At 43.8% G+C, this 21,258-nt stretch overlaps 1 protein-coding gene across 1 annotated transcript in view; it reads left to right on the top strand.

The window, feature by feature from the left end:
- apoba (apolipoprotein Ba) overlaps positions 1-21,258 on the top strand; it is a 49,695-nt gene that overhangs the window by 14,215 nt on the left and 14,222 nt on the right. The window contains exons 13-24 of the mRNA XM_061744444.1: positions 11,735-11,942; positions 12,018-12,188; positions 12,283-12,486; positions 14,265-14,429; positions 15,132-15,337; positions 15,433-15,615; positions 15,731-15,870; positions 17,624-17,834; positions 17,919-18,091; positions 18,175-18,350; positions 19,767-19,888; positions 19,974-20,347. Of these exons, the coding sequence (XP_061600428.1) occupies positions 11,735-11,942; positions 12,018-12,188; positions 12,283-12,486; positions 14,265-14,429; positions 15,132-15,337; positions 15,433-15,615; positions 15,731-15,870; positions 17,624-17,834; positions 17,919-18,091; positions 18,175-18,350; positions 19,767-19,888; positions 19,974-20,347 (2,333 nt within the window). The remainder of the gene's footprint in view (positions 1-11,734; positions 11,943-12,017; positions 12,189-12,282; positions 12,487-14,264; positions 14,430-15,131; positions 15,338-15,432; positions 15,616-15,730; positions 15,871-17,623; positions 17,835-17,918; positions 18,092-18,174; positions 18,351-19,766; positions 19,889-19,973; positions 20,348-21,258) is intronic.

The raw sequence follows: 21,258 nt of genomic DNA, 5'->3' as shown, positions 1-21,258 counted from the left end.
ATACAACCTCAAATGAACAACAAATGACATCTCATCCTGTGTCATTATTTATAGGGCGAAAGCTAAGAAAAACTGCAGAAACTGTGTTAGAAAAACTATGTAGACACCACAATTCAACAGCTTGTTGATCCACCTGCAGCAGTAATAACTTGAATTGGTTGTTTTCTTTGTGACTTCAAGGTAAGGTAAGGTATTTTTCAGGATTTCTAACCTAGAACACTTTTTGTCACATTCAGTGAATGACCTTACACCACCCGCTGGTTGATCACAGGAATACCCTGAAAAAACCGACAAACGCAAAACAAACAAACAAAACAAACACAGCACTGTCTCTGTGAACGGGAAACAAGCTGCATCATTGCAGCCCTGGAGGGGGCAGCTAGTTCTCTAGGTTTTGATGTTTTGTTCAAATATTAACGGATAGAAATCCCTTACCCGACTTTTAATCAGTCTCTCACATGGTTGTGGGGGAGTTTTGGTCTGCTTTCTTTAAATATTGCTTGTTGCTCTTACTGTTAATTAGGGCCCGAGCACTTACAGTGCGAAGGCCCTATTGTATTTGTAGGATTTTTTTTTTCTTTATTCTTTCTTTCTTCTGACGAAAGGAGGGCCTTTTTTTCCCCCTAAACGTGCCCCAAAAGTCACCAAATTTTGCACGCGAGCCAGGCCTGGCGAAAAATGTTATATTTAATGGTTTGCATTAATGGGCGTGGCCTAATGGCTCAACAGCGCCCCCTAGAAAACTTTGCAACTCTGCCATAACTTGTGAATGCTTTGACATAAAGAGTCGTGGGTGGTGTCATCGGACTCGGTATTGAGTCCTTGACCATAATTGGTGAAAATTAGCCACCCTTCTTCTGATTGGTTGTCCCTATTTTCTGCTATAACTTGTGAATGGTTTGACATAGGAAGTCGTGGGTGATGTCATTTCTGATATGCTCATGGGGGGCGGTGGCCATGAGTGCGAGGGCCAAGATATACAGGACTGTCTCAGAAAATTAGAATATTGTGATTTTCTGTAATGCAATTCACAAAAACAAAAATGTCATACATTCTGGATTCATTACAAATCAACTGAAATATTGCAAGCCTTTTATTATTTTAATATTGCTGATCATGGCTTACAGCTTAAGAAAACTCAAATATCCTATCTCAAAAAATTAGAATATTCTGGGAATCTTAATCTTAAACTGTACTGAATGAACTTTGGGTAGTGACCGAAAGGACAAGGTCGCGGATACAAGCGGCCGAGATGAGTTTCCTCCACAGGGTGGCTGGACGCTCCCTTAGAGATAGGGTGAGGAGTTCGGTCACCCGGGAGGAGCTCGGAGTCAAGACGCTGCTCCTTCACATTGAGAGGAGTCAGCTGAGGTGGCTTGGGCATCTGTACCGGATCCTCCTGGACGCCTCCCTAGGGAGGTGTTCCAGGCATGTCCCTCCGGGAGGAGACCCCGGGGAAGACCAGGACACGCTGGAGAGACTATGGCCCAATCTCAACACTCCCCCTACTTTTCTTCACTCGCCCTTCTTTTCTTCCCTAACCCCTAAAAAAGAAGGGGGATATTTTAGGGCACTTGAGATCTAGGGCACTTGGCCCAGGTGCCTGTCCCATTTCTCCTACTCCCCCTCGTTTTCATCCCTAACCTGATCAGGAAGCAGAGAGCCAAAAGCTGTTTTAATTTCAGCTGTAGAGCTGTTAATATGGCACTTTATTAAGTTTTAATATTTTTTCAGGTATAAAGGTAACCTTAAGATCCGCAACCGGGGCTCAGTTTATCCAAATAACGGCTGTTAAGAAATTTGACCCGATGTTTTCGGAGATGAGAAGAGCCGCCGCCCCCGGGGAGCAGCAGCAGCTCACAGCCCGAGATCAGACGTATCCGCCGGGTCAAGCTGCTGCGTCGTCCCGGGAGAGAAACTCTCTCTGGGACGCAGCTCTGTTGAGAATTATGCTGGCTGAAATAAATCATTTAGGAAGATGTTGGTTTAATAGATGAAATCTAACAGTTGTAGCTACGCCTGTTAAGAAATTTGCTCCGAAATTTAGAGATTTCTGTCTGCCGGCTCCGGAGTTTGGGTCCGCGTTAAATCGACGCAGAGCCTACGGCGTAGGGTACGGCGTAGGGTACGGCGTAGGGTACGGCGTAGGGTACGGCGTGCGTCGCCGCGTACATCGACGCAGACCTTATGGCGTAGGGTACGTAGGAACGCGGAACCATAAATCCCTTTATTCTGCCGTGATCTTCGGCAACTTTATCTGAAAGTGTGTAAATGACCCAGATAACAGCTGGATTACTTTGTGGTTTCTGAAGACTATTATATCAGAAACATCCAAAACAAATCTGACGAATCACAGGATTATTTCTCTCTATTTCTCTGAGACGAGTCTGCCTGTTTGCCTTCGGTCGGCGAGTCAAATCGACGCAGAGCCGACGGCAAAAGCATTCTGGGACATTTTCATACCCCCTCGCTCGCCAAGTCAGCATCTGAAATCCCTCGATTTGAAGGTGCTATTCTCAGCCCCTAGCCCTCGTTATGCCCCCTCCCCCTAGGTGAAAAGAGGAATTGGGACACCACTACCTTCACGGGAACGCGCAAAAGTTAGGGTTAGTGAAGAAAACGAGGGCGAGGGGGAGTATTGGGACGCAGCCTATGTCTCTCGGCTGGCCTGGGAACGCCTCGGACTACCCTCGGAAGAGCTGGAGGAAGTGTCGGGGGTGATGGAAGTCTGGGCATCCCTGCTGAGGCTGCTGCCCCCGCGACCCGGGAATGGATAAAGCGGAAGAAGATGAGTGAGATGATGAGTGAGTGAGCATTACAGAAAATAAAGAACTTTTTCACAATATTCTAATTTTCTGAGACAGTCCTGTAGAGACAAAAGTATTTGTCCAAACCTATTATTTATTAAATCCAGGTGTTCCGGTCACAATTGTTGTCACAGGTGAATTAAATCCAGCACAAAGTCCTGAAATTAGCATTTTCAAACATCTTTGATTCTAAATGTGTCGTTCTGAAGAGCTCTGTGACTTCCAGAGTGGGTTTGTGACGGGATGATACCTTTATAATCAGATGGTTTGTGAAATTTTCTCTCTGTTGGATATTAAACTGGAAGTGATGTTATTAGAAAGTTTTGGAACAACAGCAAGTCAGCCAAGAAGCAGAGGACCAGAGAGCGGTACCAAGGACTTGGTGTTGAGGACTGCTAACACTGATGAACACTCATACAGTGCCTTGCGAAAGTATTTGGCCCCCTTGAACTTTGTGACCTGTTGCCACATTTCAGGCTTCAAACATAAAGATATAAAACTGTAATTTTTTGTGAAGAATCAACAACAAGTGGGACACAATCATGAAGTGAAACGAAATGTATTGGATATTTCAAACTTTTTTAACAAATAAAAAACTGAAAAATTGGGCGTGCAAAATTAGTAGGGGAAACTGTGGAAAAGACGAGATAACAGCCGATTATTGGCTTAAAATTAAAGGCAGTTGGACTTGACAGTGACCCGTACAGTTACCCGAAAAACCTGTGGTCCGTGGACATTAATATTTGTCCACAAATCCAGTTTCCTGATATTTATGTGACCAGGTGTTAATACACAAGACCCAGAATAAACTGGAGCCAGAGACTGCTATACCAAAAAATATAGATTTTATTTACAATAAATATATGGGGTCAAGGCTGCATCATCAGGGAACTGGTGCCGAGTTATACATAAGGAGAACTGTCCCAAAATACGTAGGCAAACACCACTACACAAGCCACACTCAAGTAAACCTACTCACAGCAAGCTAAGGTGACTCAAACCACACAATAAAGTGCATTTGCCAAATGGCTACTCGACCACTCAGTCCCTCCTAAAAGCAGCCAAAAAAGCCCAACATGAAAAATAAATAAACAAAAGATGGCCCCGTTGATTAACTAGTTAAAAGCACAATAAAATATGTTAAGTCTGGGAAAAACAGTGGTTGGCTCCTCCAGTAATGTCCTTGTTTGAAAACTAAAAGAAACAAAAGCACATTAATATACAATGTACAAAAACAAACTTGAGAAACATTTCTACAAAACATGTGCAATTTACATACAAGTAAATATACCTTGCTAGACTGGAACACCGTCCCTTCCCCCAATCAGAGACATACAGGTGACTGGAATCTGGTTTCTTGGCTGATGTGCAGAAACAATCACTCAGTTTTAGTCCCTCACAAAACATGAAAAATCAAATGAAGCACCAAACAAAAGCTACCTTCAGCTGCTCTCCCTCAGGTGTGTCTCAGTGCAGGAAGAGAGACCCAGGTGAGCTTTCCGCCCCTTTTATAGACTCCGCCCCATACCTTGATGCCAATGCTAGACTGACTGTTACCTTCCCTTCCACATCTACCCCCACTTTGAGAGGTCACCGTCCCGGTGACAAAAAACAAGGTTGCTTCCTGTTTGTTTTAAACCCATGGTCTGAACACCGCGTACAGCGATTGGCTGGATGCCTGAGAACTATTGTTTTCACTATTAGTTGTATTATTTTCAACTGGCCTCCATGCTGATTGTGGCAGATTAAAGGGATTTGCATGGTGGCCTGCTGTAGTCCTATGGGAACGTCTCACAAGAGCAGGAGAGGTGGCAGAAGGCTCTTTATGTGATGGGTCTACCAGGCAATTTAACTGAGGTCCTGGTGGTGTCATAGCTGATGGATCTTCTGGCAGCACGTTATGAGATGTAACTGGCAATTGGGGGTTTTCCGAATCTAAAGGCTGCACATTCATCATTATAATACTGCCGATGTCGCTTTCATCTTCTGGCATATCAAAGTCATTTTCCTCTTCTTGAGGCAAACTGCGCAGTTCCGGTGAAGGAGGGTCAGGAGTGTCAACACTGGCAGCAGAAGGAAGAACTTTAAGCTATGTCCGATGAATAGTTTTCTCCGGCCCAGCTCCGTTCCTTGGTCGAATTTTATAAACCCTTCCTTTGTCATCCAGACAGTGCATGATCTCATAACTTGTATGGTCCCAGACATCCTGGATTTTATTACGTCCAAGTGGATGGTTCCTTCGGAAGACAAGGGTTCCTGGTGCCAGTACCTCTGTTACATTTGGGGTCACTTGCCTATTCCTACGTTCAGCCGACAATTTTAGTTGACCTTCAGTATGGTGATACGCAGTCTTCAACCTTTTCTGATGCTCAACTACCCAATCATTAGTGGAGCCTGGGGCTGGATTGTTATCTGTGGTGCCCAGCAAAAAATCCACAGGTAGCTTGGCTTTTTGCCCAAACATCAACTCATATGGGGAGTAGCCAGTGGATGCATGCTCTGTTGTATTATATGCAAAAAGGATCTGAGGCAAATACTGTGGCCATTTCCTTTTCTTTTCAGGTGGAAGGGTACGGAGTAGGTCATGCAAGGTGCGGTTGAATCTCTCACACTGGCCGTTACCCTCAGGGTGGTATGGTGTGGTGCGACTCTTTCCAATGCCATATATTTTGCACAACTGTTTTAGCAGGTCTCCTTCAAAATTCCTGCCTTGATCACTGTGAATGCGTTTAGGGACGCCATACATATAAAACCACTTTTCTGTAAGAATTCGAGCTGTGGTACTAGCTTTCTGGTCCGAGGTTGGATATGCTTGGGTAAATTTGGAGAATACATCCGTGATAATGAGGACATTCTCTCGTCCATCGCTCGCTCTTTCCAGGACAGTGAAGTCAATGGCCAGGATCTCTAGGGGTTGTGACGCCATTATATTACCAGGAAAAGTTCTAATTTTGGGCTGATTGGCTTTAGCTACTAGGCAGCGATTACAGTTGTGGCAGTATTTCTCGATATCTTGCCACATATTTGGCCAAAAGCACCTCTCTCTTACAAGATGTATGGTCCGTTCGATCCCTTGATGCCCATGGTCGTCGTGGAGATATTTGAGCACCTCGCCCCTAAGACATTCAGGGAGGAGAAGCTGATAAACTTCTCCACCTGCTTTTGGTGGTCTGATACAGCGGTACAAAAGACCATCTCTCATACAAATCTTGTCCCATTGTTGGACAAGTTTGCGGACATCCTTGGGCCCTGTCATTAATTCTCGTTTTGATGGACGTGCTGCACGCTGCCAGTAAAACTTGAATGCACCAATCACTTGATCGGCTTCCTGGAGTGCTTGTAAGTCTGCTTTTTCCCGCATTGGGAGAGCTTGAATTGTGGTGACAAGACAGGTAGTGGCAAGGTCCTGAGGTGGAATCCGTGGCCCATGCTGTTGTTCTCTAATCATACTAGGTACTTGGATGCCAGGGGTTACTGAAGAAATGGAGTCATTTGTGGGCTGCCGAGACAGTGCATCTGCATTCCTATTTGCAGTGCCTGGACGATATTTGACTTCAAAGTCAAATGCAGCCAGCTCTGAAATCCAGCGCTGTTCCACAGCCCCAAGTTTGGCTGTTTTCAAGTAGCTTAGAGGGTTATTGTCAGTGAAGACAATAAACTTATTCCCCAGCAAGTATTCCCTAAACTTGTCTGTCACTGCCCATTTGAGGGCCAAAAGCTCCAGCTTCCTTGAGCTGTAGTTGGACATATTACGTTCTGAGCGTCTAAGGCCCCTGCTGGCAAAGGCAATAGGTCTCCGTTGACCTTCTTGCTCCTGAGACAATACTGCACCAAGTCCTGCATGACTTGCGTCAATTTCAAGCACAAAAGGTTTAGCAAAGTCAGCATAGCCAAGGACTGGGGCCCTGACTAATCGTGCCTTCAAGGACTGGAACCCCTGCTCGCACTCTTCATTCCACTTCTCTACAATAGAGCACTTTCCAAGGCCCTTGGGCTTATGTTTGCTTCCAATTACATCTGCCACCAAACGGTGTAAAGGTGCTGCCAGCTTCGAAAACCCCTCCACAAAGCGGCGGTAATAAGATGCAAAACCAAGGAATGACTGAAGCTCTTTTGCAGTAGTGGGTTGTTCCCATTGTGACACCACGCTGACTTTGTCTGGGTCGGTGGCCACCCCAGTTGCTGATACTATATGCCCCAGGTATTTAACCTCTTGTTGAAAAAACTGACATTTTTTGAATTTCAACTTCAGGTTGTGTTCTCGCAAGCGAGCCAGGACCAATTCCAAGCGCTGTAGGTGATCTTCAAAGGTTGATGAGAAAACAACAATGTCATCAAGATATAACAAAAGGGATTGGAGAGACTGATCACCAAAAATGCGCTCCATTAATCGCTGGAAAGTACTGGGCGCATTGCACAGACCAAAAGGCATTCGATTAAACTCAAACAGTCCGAATGGGGTACAAAATGCTGTCTTGGCCTTGTCCTTTTCGGCAATGGGGACCTGGTTATATCCACTGGCTAAGTCAAGTGTGGAAAACCATTTTGCCCCACCCAGGGCATCAAGGGACTCCTCTATCCGTGGCAGTGGATATGCATCTTTCCTTGTCTTTGCATTAAGGAGCCTATAATCCACACACAGCCTTATGCTCCCATCCTTCTTTTGAACAACAACTATGGGGGAAGCATAAGGACTGCAGCTTGGCCGAATTATGCCACTGCACAACAGCTCCTGAATGTGAGCCTTGACTTGCTCATACTGAGATGGGGGTAGCCGCCTATAGCGCTGGCGGACAGGGATGTCATCCATTAAAGGGACCTCATGCTCCACCAATGTGGTGCAACCCAGATCTCCCTCTCCTCGGCTGAACACTCCTGTATATTTCTCCAATAGCGCCTTCCCTTGCTGCTCTTGCTCTAATGAAAGAATAGGCCATGAGGCACTAGAAAGATCACAAGTTGCGCTCCTGTCAGCAGTAATGGATTTCACTACAGCCACCTGGCTTCCATCCTCATCTTCCAATGTAACTGAACACAAGGGAGACTTTGTTTGAACGACATGCAATGCACCCAGTGGGGTGTTTGGTTTGAGCCATGCATCCTGTAAACCAACATTGACAACGGGTATCTCCACAATACCTTTGTTTACGATCAACAGAGCTCTAGAGATCAGTACACCTGGAGGCAAGCAGCTTCCATCTTCAAGTGGTTCCAGTAAAACTGAGGGAAGAGTGGTGGTAGCAGAACTTGGGCAAACAATAGCGATAAACTTCATAGAGCCTGCTGGAATGCGTACAGGTCGACCTTTGACCCTAGCCTTTCCCAAGTACCCCTGTTCACTCAGTGACTCAATGGAATGGCATTCTAACAAGGCCTCTTTCCAGCCTGGCTTGGCAGATTTCAGTGGGGGGAACTCAAAAAGGTCCGGACCAAGCTGAACAAACAGCTCATGGTAACAACGTCGAATGATGTTCATGCCAAGCAAGCCAGGCCCAGACAACTTTTGCTCCCTAAGACAAGGGTCTTCTGGGCTCTTCACGACCAATACCCCCATCCGGGGCAGGGTCTTACTCAGAAGATTGACATCAAGTTCCAAGTAACCTATGTAAGGGATTCCCAGTCCATTTGCAGCTTTCAGCTGCAGCCAGTTGCACTGTCGCAATTTATCTTCACCTTGTGACTGAAAATGCTCTATAAAGAAATCTTCTGTAATAGTGGAGACCATAGACCCGGTGTCCAGTAAGCAGGGAACTGTGAAACCTCCCATATTAACTTCCACTATTGGACATTCTCCTATCAGTTCAGGTGAATGTTCTTCCTGGTTACTTGAGCCTGAGTGCCCCCCTCCTGGTGTCTGGCCCCCCACACCAGAGGGCGCTAGTTTTCCTGCGGCCAAACTGAGGCGGCTACAGCATCGTTCATTTGTACTGTTGCTTGGTGTCCTGGACTTTTGATGGGACCTACGGCAGACTGCATCTGGGCCCTACAGAACCGTGCTATATGTCCTGCCTTATTACATCGCAGACAGATAGGTCTACCACCTGCTTGGAAACGATAAGGTTTTGAGTCTCTCCCCTCTTTTTGTGAAATGTGTGTGTGTGGGGTTGTATTTAACATGCCTATGTGTTTCATAATGGCATCTAGCTGTACCTGCTGTTTCCTAAGACACTCTTTAAGCTCAGCTAGATCATTATGAGGTGGCACAGTCACAGCATTAGACTCAGCTACATCCCCGTCTCCTGAATTGGTGTATGTATTGCAAGAAAAAGCACGAGCCCTTTGCCTATTCCCATTTTTTCCCTCTTCCGCCCACCTGATGGCAATACCACGGAGCATGGTAAATGACATAGTAGGGTTTTTACTGATGTTCTGTTTAAGTTCCCTCCGCAGCATATCATCATGTACATGTTCTATGAACTGATCACGCAAGATCTGGTCAGAGTTCGGAATACCGCCAGGTGTTTTACAAATTACAACATCCATAAGTGACTTTAAAATATGGGAATAATCTCTCAAAGATTCCCCTTCTCTCTGACTGCGCTGGAAAAACTGAAGCTGTACAGCAACATAAGACTGAGAGCAACCATAATTTTCAGTCAGTATGGAAAATATCTTTTCTGAATTGTCTCTGTCTGTTGGACTATGAAAATCAAGTTCTGCTTTAGCACTCCCATCTAAATGATCATAGAGAAAAAGAATCTGTTCAGCTTGGGACATTTGTCTAACTGCCAGGCACCTGCGAGCCTCTTCGATCCATTTTTCAACAGTCATCAAATCAACTGACAATTTACCAGAAAATCTCGGACACTTTCGCTCTCTTGGAACATACACAAATTGAGTTTGTACTGGAGCAACAGCAGGGGTAGGTATGCTGCCCCTCGCTGAGGTGGAGGCATCAGGCTCATTAGATGGCCTTACTTGAGATGAAGCAGTACCTTGGTTTGACAACTGTGACCTCAATTGGTCATTTTCACTCTGAAGTTGCTGCACCTGATCCAGGATGGTTTGAAGGTCCTCCATACTGTAGAAAAGTGTTCACTATAGAGGCTTTGAATGGTCCTGAAGTCGTTTAAAGTTGATCCTCTATTGGTCTTGATGGTAGCTGCCACCACTGTTTTTCCCACTTTGCTTAACTGTGGCTTTCACTATACAACCCAGGGCCAAAAACAAAGAAAAAAAAAGAAACACAGCTAGTAAGCAGTCTCAGCATGCACCCTGCCAACAACGCCAATTGTGACCAGGTGTTAATACACAAGACCCAGAATAAACTGGAGCCAGAGACTGCTATACCAAAAAATATAGATTTTATTTACAATAAATATATGGGGTCAAGGCTGCATCATCAGGGAACTGGTGCCGAGTTATACATAAGGAGAACTGTCCCAAAATACGTAGGCAAACACCACTACACAAGCCACACTCAAGTAAACCTACTCACAGCAAGCTAAGGTGACTCAAACCACACAATAAAGTGCATTTGCCAAATGGCTACTCAACCACTCAGTCCCTCCTAAAAGCAGCCAAAAAAGCCCAACATGAAAAATAAATAAACAAAAGATGGCCCCGTTGATTAACTAGTTAAAAGCACAATAAAATATGTTAAGTCTGGGAAAAACAGTGGTTGGCTCCTCCAGTAATGTCCTTGTTTGAAAACTAAAAGAAACAAAAGCACATTAATATACAATGTACAAAAACAAACTTGAGAAACATTTCTACAAAACATGTGCAATTTACATACAAGTAAATATACCTTGCTAGACTGGAACACCGTCCCTTCCCCCAATCAGAGACATACAGGTGACTGGAATCTGGTTTCTTGGCTGATGTGCAGAAACAATCACTCAGTTTTAGTCCCTCACAAAACATGAAAAATCAAATGAAGCACCAAACAAAAGCTACCTTCAGCTGCTCTCCCTCAGGTGTGTCTCAGTGCAGGAAGAGAGACCCAGGTGAGCTTTCCGCCCCTTTTATAGACTCCGTGTACTTAATTTCTACCCCGGGGAAATACACGAAGCAAAGCTTGAAGGCATACAAAAGTCTTGACGCTTGGTCCGACTTCAAGGCAGGATTTGTTGTAGAAATTAAAGTGATGAGGACACCAAACTTTATGATTTGACCGTTTAACGTTAGCTACCCAAAAATCCAACATTACCTGATACAAAATGGGAACCAAAAATCCACGTTTCGGTGGCTGTAATCCAGTTATTTCTGAGAATTGCAGCGATCCATTTGTCTCTCTTAAGTTTATTTTTCGGCAGTCTGTAAAATGATAACTCTGATTTCTTGCTAAATCTACGAGTACAGTCGATCGCACAACAGCTCTTTCCCATTTTAGATGTTTTCCAGTTGCTCAAACTGAAAGTTTATGTTGCCACTCAGTCTTTCTGACACTCAGTCGGCGTAACCCGCTGTGAAGTCGCATCTGTTACGTTGTGCGCATTCCCTCTAGTGTGTGTATGTATGTGGTTTTGCATGTGGGTCCCATCTGAGATATAAATGGGCAGAAAAATGTTGCTCCATGTGAACTTCCCTCTTTTTATGTTGTTGGCTAAAGTGACACTCAGATAAGAAACCCCGTTCAGGTCCATGTTCCATCATCACCCGTGTATCTGATGAAGGTCGCAGCAACTCAGATACATAGAACCTGTGGTCAGTCCCTTCTGGGGCTCCATTACTCAGCCCTTTTACATCTCAGATGGGCCCACATAGATGTTAGCTGGGTTTACCATGTGTTGCTGCCACATTTGACTGAATTTTACTTTGGTTTTAACTAGAATTTACAATCATGTAAAGCTTGAAGAGACCACTGTTTTCAATCTTCTCTTGAATGAGACAGTGACCTTTTTGATCTGTGAGCAGAACCAGAAACATTGCTGCTTTGCGACTGTGTTGTTTCACAAATCTGACACCTATGTCCTTCCCGACAGAGTCAAGGAATACCTTGAGGGGGCCCTGCAGGACGAGCTGGCGCCCTCAAAAGCCATCTTTGAAGGTTTATCACGCAGCTACAGAATGGACTCCCGTTTGGGCTCCATACAGAGCAACGTCATCCTCAACGGCCAGGACACGCTGCCCAAGGAGCTGATGCTGGAGGCCACACTGAAGGGTTTCGAAGAAAACTACGACATTTTTGAGGTGTGGCTTCAGCAGCAAAGTCACAGAAATGTAGTTTCTAAGAGAGTTTAAATGCTCAAAATGTCCCCTTTCTAGATTGGTGTTGACGGAACAGGATTTGAACCGACAATAGCAGGTCTGTTTGGGGAGAAGGGTCTCTTCGGGGAAACCCTCTCCAGACTCATCTACCTCACAGGTGACAACTTTCCAGCACTCCAACAAGTTCTCAACAAGATTCTTCCTCGTGGCGACAAAAAGAAGAGACAGGTGAGATGGTTTTTGACTCCTGAAATGTTATATTTATCTGTGAAATGAAATGGTTTCATCGCCATGTGAACCTGCACCGCTGATGCCGTTCCAGGTTGAAGAAGATCCCCTGGAAGCAATCAGAGAGCGTTTTCAGAAGCTGGTGAACGACGTGCGTTTCTCTCAGGCTCCTGAAGCCATGGCGTATCTTCGGCTTCTGGGCAACGAGATCGGATACCTGAAGACCAGTGAAATGAGAAAGATCTTTGAGAGCATCTTCATGTACTACCACATTTTCTTCAGGATCCTGCCTGCACAGGTCAGAGCTGCTCAAGTCCTTGAGCTTTGTAAGATAAACAAGAGTCAGAAAACAGAATTTCGCAGATATTCTGAGAGCCCTAAAAAATAATTCAAAATCAAGTGTTAAAAAGAAATATTTACATTTATACTTTTACAGTTTTATAAAAAAAAGTTGGAATATTAATACAAATTCAGTAACTTCAAAAATCCACGTTTCATTCATTATAAAACAGAAAAAATGTCAGATCTTGGAAGTTAGACTTTTTCTTGATTTCCACAAAAATGTTAGTTAATTCTCAATTTGACACTAGCAACATGTTTAAAAAGTTTTGTACACAAATGGAAATGCTAAAAAGAAACACCTGCAGGAACAAATCTGAAACTTACCAGGTAAGTAGACTGATGTGAAGTCAGATCCAGATGAGTTTTTACAATTGTACTTTTATACCAGTAAGAGGTTTAATAAAAATAAGGTGTTTACCACTTTTACATCAATTTATTCAGCAGGAGGGTCCCCTCTTATGCTCAAGGTTTCTTCCCTCTTAAAGGGGAGTTTTTCTTGCCACTGTTTGGCTTAAGGTTTTTCTCCCACTAGGGGAGTCTTTACCTGCCATTGTTTATGTAATAATTGCTCGGGTGTCATGTTCTGGGTCACTGGAAAGATCCTAGAGACAACTTGTATTGTTATAGATGCTATTTAGATAAAATTGAATTGAATTGAATTAAAAAACATAGCTCAATATTTGGACATTGGACTGAAGTTAACCTGCCAGATGTCCATTCCCTCGTTACCTGCAGACAAATGAAGCCCAAGCAGATGTTCATTCAAATGAGGGAGGACATCCTACAGTTGGAGAAGAAAAAAATACCATACATCTATAAGAGAAAACACAAAAATATTATTTGTGACCAGACAAACAATTTGGCTCATTATTAAAAAAAACTGGTGAGCTCAACAACAACAATGAGGAAATGCTTTCATGAATGCAAATACAGAGTTCACAACCAGGTGGAAACCACTGATAACGTTCAACAGCAGGAGAACCAGATTAGACTTTATCAGAAAACATCTACAAAAGGCGCCCACGTTCTGGAATCAGATTGATGGAAAAGTCCAGAGGAGGAAAGAAAGACCTCATGACCCAAAGCAGTTCACATCATGTGTCAAACATGGTGGGGAAGTGTTATGTTACGGAGATGTACGACCGCTGAGGGTTCAGATGGGTAATGAAGCTTAATATAGTGAGATTAATTAAGTATCAAAGTATTACTAAGTATTAAAATTATGGTTATATTTACAGCTATGTCTTGACTTTTGATAGCATTTTGCGTAATTTCAATCCTTTTTGGTGGTATATAAAGGCACAAATCATAGAAAACTAAGAATAAACACCGTCCCTTTCCAAATGACTCAAACTAGATCATTTTGATTATCTTAGAAGTAAAGACAGGCAGACTCAACAGTTTCCAAAAATAGATGTATCTACAACTTGTGAGGCCCTTTCAGAGCAGTGTTCCGCAACATAAAGTGTCTGAGACCCCGCCCATATCCTCTATTATACAAAATATCATCCAAATATTCAGAGAATCTGGAGAAGTCTCTATGTGCTGGGGACAATAGAGAAATCCGTCCTGATCGTTGGTGAATGTTCTGCATTTAGGAGATGGACTGACATGGCTCCATGGTCAGGGGAACCAGCTCTGAGCTGGTTCCAGTGCCAAACCAGCACCAGAACCTGCTCTGAAGTGGCTGATGCTTTGGCTCAAAGACCTTTTTTTTGGTTTTCTTTCCATCAGGCTTTCTCCCAGCTCACGTCTTCGGCTGAAAACGAGCTCTTCTTCCATTACATCTTCATGGAGAACGCCTTCTCTCTACCCACCTCTGCTGGTTTCCCTCTGAAGTTTTCGCTGTCTGGCGTGTTCGCACCAGGCGCTAGAGGAGGCTTGACTCCCTCCTCGATGGTAAATCACTTCTTCTCCTTCTCATTGTTTTACTTTTTTTTCATTGTATTTAGCCCTTATTTAACCAGGTTAGTCCCATTGAGATCTGGGGTCTCTTTTACAAGGGAGACCTGGCCAAGATAGCTGCAACATACAGTAGTTACAGAATTAAAAGATAAAAAACAAACAAACAAATAAATTAATTACATAAAGACATAATTAATTAAAACACTTGCATACAGACAGTCTGAACTCCACTGTTTTCATCAGAGCTTTAAATTCAGTCACAGGTATGAGGTTTCGTAAATGCATTTCGGATTGAAGTTTATTCCAAGCATCTGGTGCTGAAAACCTAAAAGCTTTCTTCCCAAATTCCATTCTTATTTTTGGAACAACCAAATATAAAATGTCCATTGAGCGGAGATTGTAACCTCCTTGTTTCCATGTTAAAAGAGAAGATAAATAAGAAGGAATTTTACCCAGAATGGCTTTATAAAAGAACATATACCAATGACTGAGGCGACGAGCCTGTAACGATGACCAATTTACTTTAGTGTAAAGAAGACAGTGATGGGTGAGAGAACCACAGTTTGTTATAAATCTCAGTGCGGCGTGATACACACTATCCAACATGCGAAGAGAATGAACAGATGCATTCATATACAGCACATCTCCGTAGTCAATTACTTGTGCACATGGATTGTTGCCTCTTTCTTCTTGCAGACGGACTTGTCCTTCATGCCATCTGTCGGACTTGAGTTCATCACCCACATGGGCGTTCACATTCCCGACTACGTAGATGCCGGGATAGAGATGCACACGAGCGCCTACCACGAGAGCTCCTTCAATGCAAGAATCACCATGAAGAGAAACCAGATTCGACTGTCTATTCCTGCTCCCACGTCCAACACCCAGCTGGTCAGCGTCAGGTCGGCAGCGCTTTGGATCAACATTGGAAACACCTCAGAGGTGATTGTCCCGTTGTCTTTCCTCACATCTCTCCTGTGTCCATTTCTAAATCCAGCAACAAGCTGCTGTCCATCTCATCTGGTCAGACTAAGGCTGTGCCATCTCTGGTAGAGGACCGGGTCGATTCAACTGACTGCCAGCCCCTGTTCAGCGGCCTGAATCTATGTAAGATAGTGCGCTACTCCAATCCTACTTCTGAAGACCAGGCCCCGTATTACCCCCTGAATGGAGAATCAAAGTAAGACAGAGTTCCATCCGGAAACCTTCAAACTTACTATTCAAGCTGTTACTTTAACAGGATAAACACAAGCAGATAACAAAGTCAGATTGGAAGAAACCTCTTATTTCCTCAGGTTTGCTCTTGAAATCCAGCCCACGGGGAAGGTTTCTGAGTACACGGCCACCATCACCTACAAAACACCCAGAGAGGGTCGCAGGAGTGCCAGGGGTCTCAAAGTACCGGAGGCCCTGAAGCTAACCCTTAGAGCAGAAGGTATGATGTTATGATGTGATGGTTTGGACAGTTCAGTCCAAAAAAAGTTGGTAACACCTCTTTTAATCTTTTATTACCAAACTATTATTGATTTAACAAGATAGATGTAACCGAGTGAGGTTTTGGACCCAAATGCAGCACACGGCGGTAGCTTGTCTTGTTTGCTTTATTTCCCACAACAGGGGCAAAGAGCAGGCAGGAATGCAGGACAAGGATCAGGCAGGAATCAGTGTCAGGTTCGGAAGACAAGGTCGGGCACCGGAGAACAGGAGACAAGGCAGAGTCCAGGAACAGGCAGGGTCGGCAACGGGAGGTCAGGACAGGGAATGCTGGATGGTCTTGCATCTAGATGCATAGAGACGATCTGGCAGTGAGTGTGGAGGAGAGTGGAGCTTTTATACTGTCTTGATTGCTGAGGAGCTGCAGCTGGGAGAGCAGGTGAATGGAGTGAGTGACTGAGGTGGGTGTGGCTGGTAGGTGGGGTGAGCAGGAGAGAGGAGAGTGGAAAAGTACTGAAGGCCGGAGGACCAACCATGACAATAGAAGCCAAAAATAACAAAAAAGTAACGTGGGCGGTACTAAGTACCCCCATGACTCAATAGTATGTGGGTTCTAACTTTAGCTGGATAACTCTTCCTTTCTGACTTCATCAGTGTCTCAGTGGTTGAGGAGGAATTCTGTCCGTTCTTCTTCAGTTCATTGATGTTTGTGGACATTAACTTCTACACATCTCTCTGAAGATCCCACCACAGCATCTCATTCAGGTTCAAGTCTGGACTATGACCAGGTTATTCCAAAACCTTTTCTCTTTGACAGCTGAAGCAGATTGTATCTGTCAGACAAATGTCCTCACATTTGTCCCTAAAAGACTCTGGTCCACAGAGAGTTCATGGTTCATGGTCCCAGACCGTCATCCCTCCACCACCGTGCCTGACAGTGGGTCTGAGGTGTTTCTGCTGGTTTTCTCCAAACATGGTTTTAGACATTCAGACCAAACATCTCCACGTTGGTCTCATCTGTCCAGAGGACGTGGTTTTAGAAGTCCTGTGGTCTGTTCAGTTGTAGTTTTGTGAACCTTAGTAGTGCTTCCATGTTGTTTTTAGACAGAAGAGTTTCAGAATACGCTTCAGAAGACAATTCCACACAAACCGTACCGCTCCAGTCTTCTTCTGATTTTGCTGTCATGGACTTTAACATCTAACATCCTCAGTGAGGCTTGTAGACTCTGTGGTGGAACTCTTGAATACTTTTTGTCTTTCTCTGAACATTTCACGGTCTGATCTTTGGCTTAATTTGCTGGGGCGTCCAGAGACTGGCAACTGTTATGGTTTAACTGTTATGTTATGGTTTTATAACCCTTTGCATATTGATGTCCTGCAAAAATTGATTTTGTGAGACCATTTCTGATGTCTTTCAGTCTTGGCATCGTGGTAACACACACCTGAATCCTCCAGACCAACAAACTTTTATAGAGGTCTGCTGATGATCAATTCATCAATGATTGATAATTAGAAAAGTGCAACCGCTTAAATCCTGTCAAAGTGCTGAAGGGGTACTTAGTATTATCTGTTTTTTTTTTTTTAAATACATTTTTGACATAGCAGATACATTATTTTATTTACTAATAACCTTCGGAATCCAGTTCTTAGTGGTTTCATTAGAGCAAAAAAAAAAACAACTAAAAAACGATGGGCCTTGAAACCACCAGTACAGATAAACCTTTACCAACAAGTGTACTTTCTGCTGTTACCAGGTGACGAACCAGTGGAGGCCACAGCATCTTTTAAATACGACCGCAATACAAACATCATGTCCGCTGAGGTGCTCATTCCTGACTACGACGTGGAAGCTGGCATAAGGCTGGCCGTCGCCGATGGTGTTTATGAAGGAAAGAAGATACAAGGCATCACCATTGACGTCACCAACAAGAACGTCCCACAGCTGACGCTTATCGGACGCGCAAGGTAAGTCAGGAAACCTGGAAAAACATCAAACTTTAGAGATCAAGGCCCTGCTGCTCTGTAAACCACATACTTGTTTTTAAACAGACTGGAGATGATGAAGGAAGCCGTCCTGCAGCTGCAGATGGATGTTCCTGCTCTAAAAACCGACGTATCTGTCACAGCCGTCCTGAAGAAGGATGAGGATGTGCACCTGTTCCTGGAGATGGTCGCCCACCTCCTTGAGATCTCATACGAGCAGAAAGCTCGCCTAAAATATGGTGACTGTCTTATAGTTCAGAAGACAGGTCTAGAGGAGTCTTTCTTCTGTATTTCTGATTAAATTTGGATTTTCTCTTCACAGACGATGACAAGTTTGAGGTAGAACTGAACACAGACCTGAATTCAGAGATACGGAAAATGATCCCAAATGCAGACGAGAAACACGAGCAGCTCCAGAAGCTCATCGATGACATCCTGGACCAGAAAGTGACAAAGACTGACATGAAGCTGCGCCACATAGTCTCCAAAGGAATTGAGGTAAATGACACATCGTTTTACTTAATTTCAACCAGTACTCGAGTTGTAAAAAAAAATCAGGGGGGATGGTGGATTTTATCATATGGGGACAGATAATTTGTGCTGATTACAAATAATATAATATATTACAAATAATAGCACTGACCAAAACACCTGCAGAAATACTGCAGGAATGACATAGCAGCAGTTAAATGCAGCATTCTGTAAGCTTTAAATATCCACTGGGCTTACATCAAATACATCAAAACACAACAATAAGAAACAGTTTTCTGAACTTATCAATATGACTCTGTCCTTCACAGGATAAGTAAAATGGATCACTGCAAAAACTCAAAATCTTAACAAGAATATTTGTCTTATTTCTAGTTAAAATGTCTCATTTTAGTAAAAAAAATCTCATTACACTTAAAACAAGACTCATCACTGGAAAAAAAACAACAATTTTCACCTGTTTCAAGTAGATTTCACTTAAAATAAGTAGAAAAATCTGCATGTGGAACAAGATTTTATTGCTTGTAATGAGAAGATAAATCTTGTCCCATTGGCAGATTTTTCCTACTTACCGGTATTTGAAGTGAAAATTTACTTGAAACAGGTGAAAGTAATTTTTCTGGTGTTATTTTTCTGGTGATGACTCCTAAATATTGAAATAGCAGTAAAACCACATTGATGAAATGACATAAGGGATGGAAAGAGGGGATGGCAGTTTTACAGGGGGGATGATTTTGGCCGTTTTTATTTTAGGGGGGATGCCATCCCCCCACACCCCCCCTCAACTCCAGTACCAAGAAACAGTGTTTTAAGTCCAGTTAGTCTTTCAATGAAGAATTTTGGTGCGAAATACATTTTTTATATATATATGTACGACTTATATTTTGTAAACAGATGAACATCTGAAAAATAAAGTACTTTAAGTACCTAATAAATAAAAGTCACCCGAATGTGCAAACCTTTCTGCTCTGAAGCAACCACAAAAGCAACTGTTAGAGGTGATTCAACAACAGGCTGGTGAATCATGGGACGTTCTTGGTTTTTCAGTTTTTACTTTTTGTCTTAGTTTTATTTAATTGATAACAGCTCTGTAGGATGTGTCGCCTTGTACATGTAAGGTCATTTTTTCAAATTTTAAGACCGAATCTGGGTCATACGTTTTTATTGCATCCTGATATATAAAACATTGGATTTGACTTTGTTTCTCACCTACATGACTAGTTTGTAAGACTGTTTTGGAGAACTGGATTTCATGTTTTTTTGACATTCAAACCTCAGAAAAATTGAAATAATAGGTATTTATTTGAGTTGCTCAGCATCATCACCATCTGCTCCATTTACCTGAAAATACTTCCATCTAAGTCTGTCCTTTAGTCAAAAAATATTAAAATGACTTCTGTTGTTTTTGTTTGTGTGGGTCTGAAGGCAGGTAACATCTGGCTGGACAAGCTGACTGCACGCTTCCCATCTTTGGCAAATCTTCGTAGTAAGAGGAGCATCTCAGATCTGACCCTGCCGGCTCTTCCTCAAAAACTCTTCCTGCAGTAGTAAGTGTTTAAGCAACCATTCAAGAGTTAACAGGCATACAATTGAGCAGAATTGAATCTGATGCATATTATTTCACCTCAATAGCGACAGTTTGTTCCGATACCAGTTCAACAAGGATAAGATAGTGGTCACCCTTCATCCTCCACTGGGAGGAAAGACATCAGAAGAGCTGGATCTCCCAAAGGATCTGTCTGTGCCGGTCATTGATCTACCTCATATAGGTCTACACATCCCAGCCAACAAGTATCCACTGCCATCCTTCTCCATACCACCTTCGTTGGATTTGACCATCCCCCTACTAGGTCTCGCCGAAGTATCAAGCAAGATCAAGAGCAACTTCTACAACTGGGAAGGCTCCATCACCGGGGGCAATGACACCACTGATGTGCCCAGCTATGTGGCACTTTACAAGTCCACGGCTGAATCACCGCTAAAACTGCTGTCGTACAAACTTGAAGGTAAACGTCATGAATTCTGTCTGAAAGGATGAGTTGAAAGGAAGGTGAAAAAGTTTCACAGTCAACCTTGTCTTCACAGCCCAGGGGCCTCATTTATAAAGCTTGCTTGCGCACAAAACAGGGCTTGAAAGATGCGCATGCCACCTTCTACGCAAAGGTTGGGATTTAAAAAGAAAAAACGAACCGTAAAATCTGCGTATCCCTACGCCAACCCTGACCCTCCTGTAGGAACTTACTTAAGATATGGGGAACTGGCGACGCAGGCGGTGAGGTGGTGAAATAAAGCCAGATTCATGACATACTTTTAATAATGTCATCACATATCAGACTTATAATATAATAGCGCTGATCGTGTCCCTCTGTGTGTGAAGCACAGTGTCAGTCAGGATGCTCAGCTGCTGCTGCAGCCACGGTGCAGGACACGCCGGGAACCTCCTCTTCACCCACCGCGACAACTGGAGAGTGACTGAGGACAGAACAAATGAGGGGCTCCGTAGAGCCCCTAAAGGCTCTACGGAGCCCCTAAAGGGACACAGATTTTTTTAATATATATATAATGAGTTTTACGCGCGTGTGAACCCTTTACGCGCGCGTGTAAGCCTAAATTATGGTTCCGCGTTAAAACGACGCAGAGCATACGGCGTAGGGTACGTGGCGATGCGCACCTACGCCGTAGGCTCTGCGTTGGTGTGACGCGGAACCATAAATCAGCCCTGAGCAGCTCTGAGGGGAGAGGGGAGGGAGGAGGGGGAGCGGGGCTGCCGGGCCGTTCTTGCATCGCCTTCACACAGAGTGTCTTGTTGATTTGCAATTACAGGCTGAGCCTACCGTTAGTTTTTAAACTGTAAAAAGTGGGGGGGGAAAAAACATGATTTTGAAAAGTGGGGGGGACATGTCCCCCCTGACCCCAG

The sequence above is a fragment of the Cololabis saira genome, chromosome 16 (assembly GCF_033807715.1).
Source record: "Cololabis saira isolate AMF1-May2022 chromosome 16, fColSai1.1, whole genome shotgun sequence".
NCBI lineage: Eukaryota > Metazoa > Chordata > Actinopteri > Beloniformes > Belonidae > Cololabis > Cololabis saira.
Note: the sequence above shows the minus strand (reverse complement) of the source record. Positions and strands in the feature narration are given on the sequence as shown.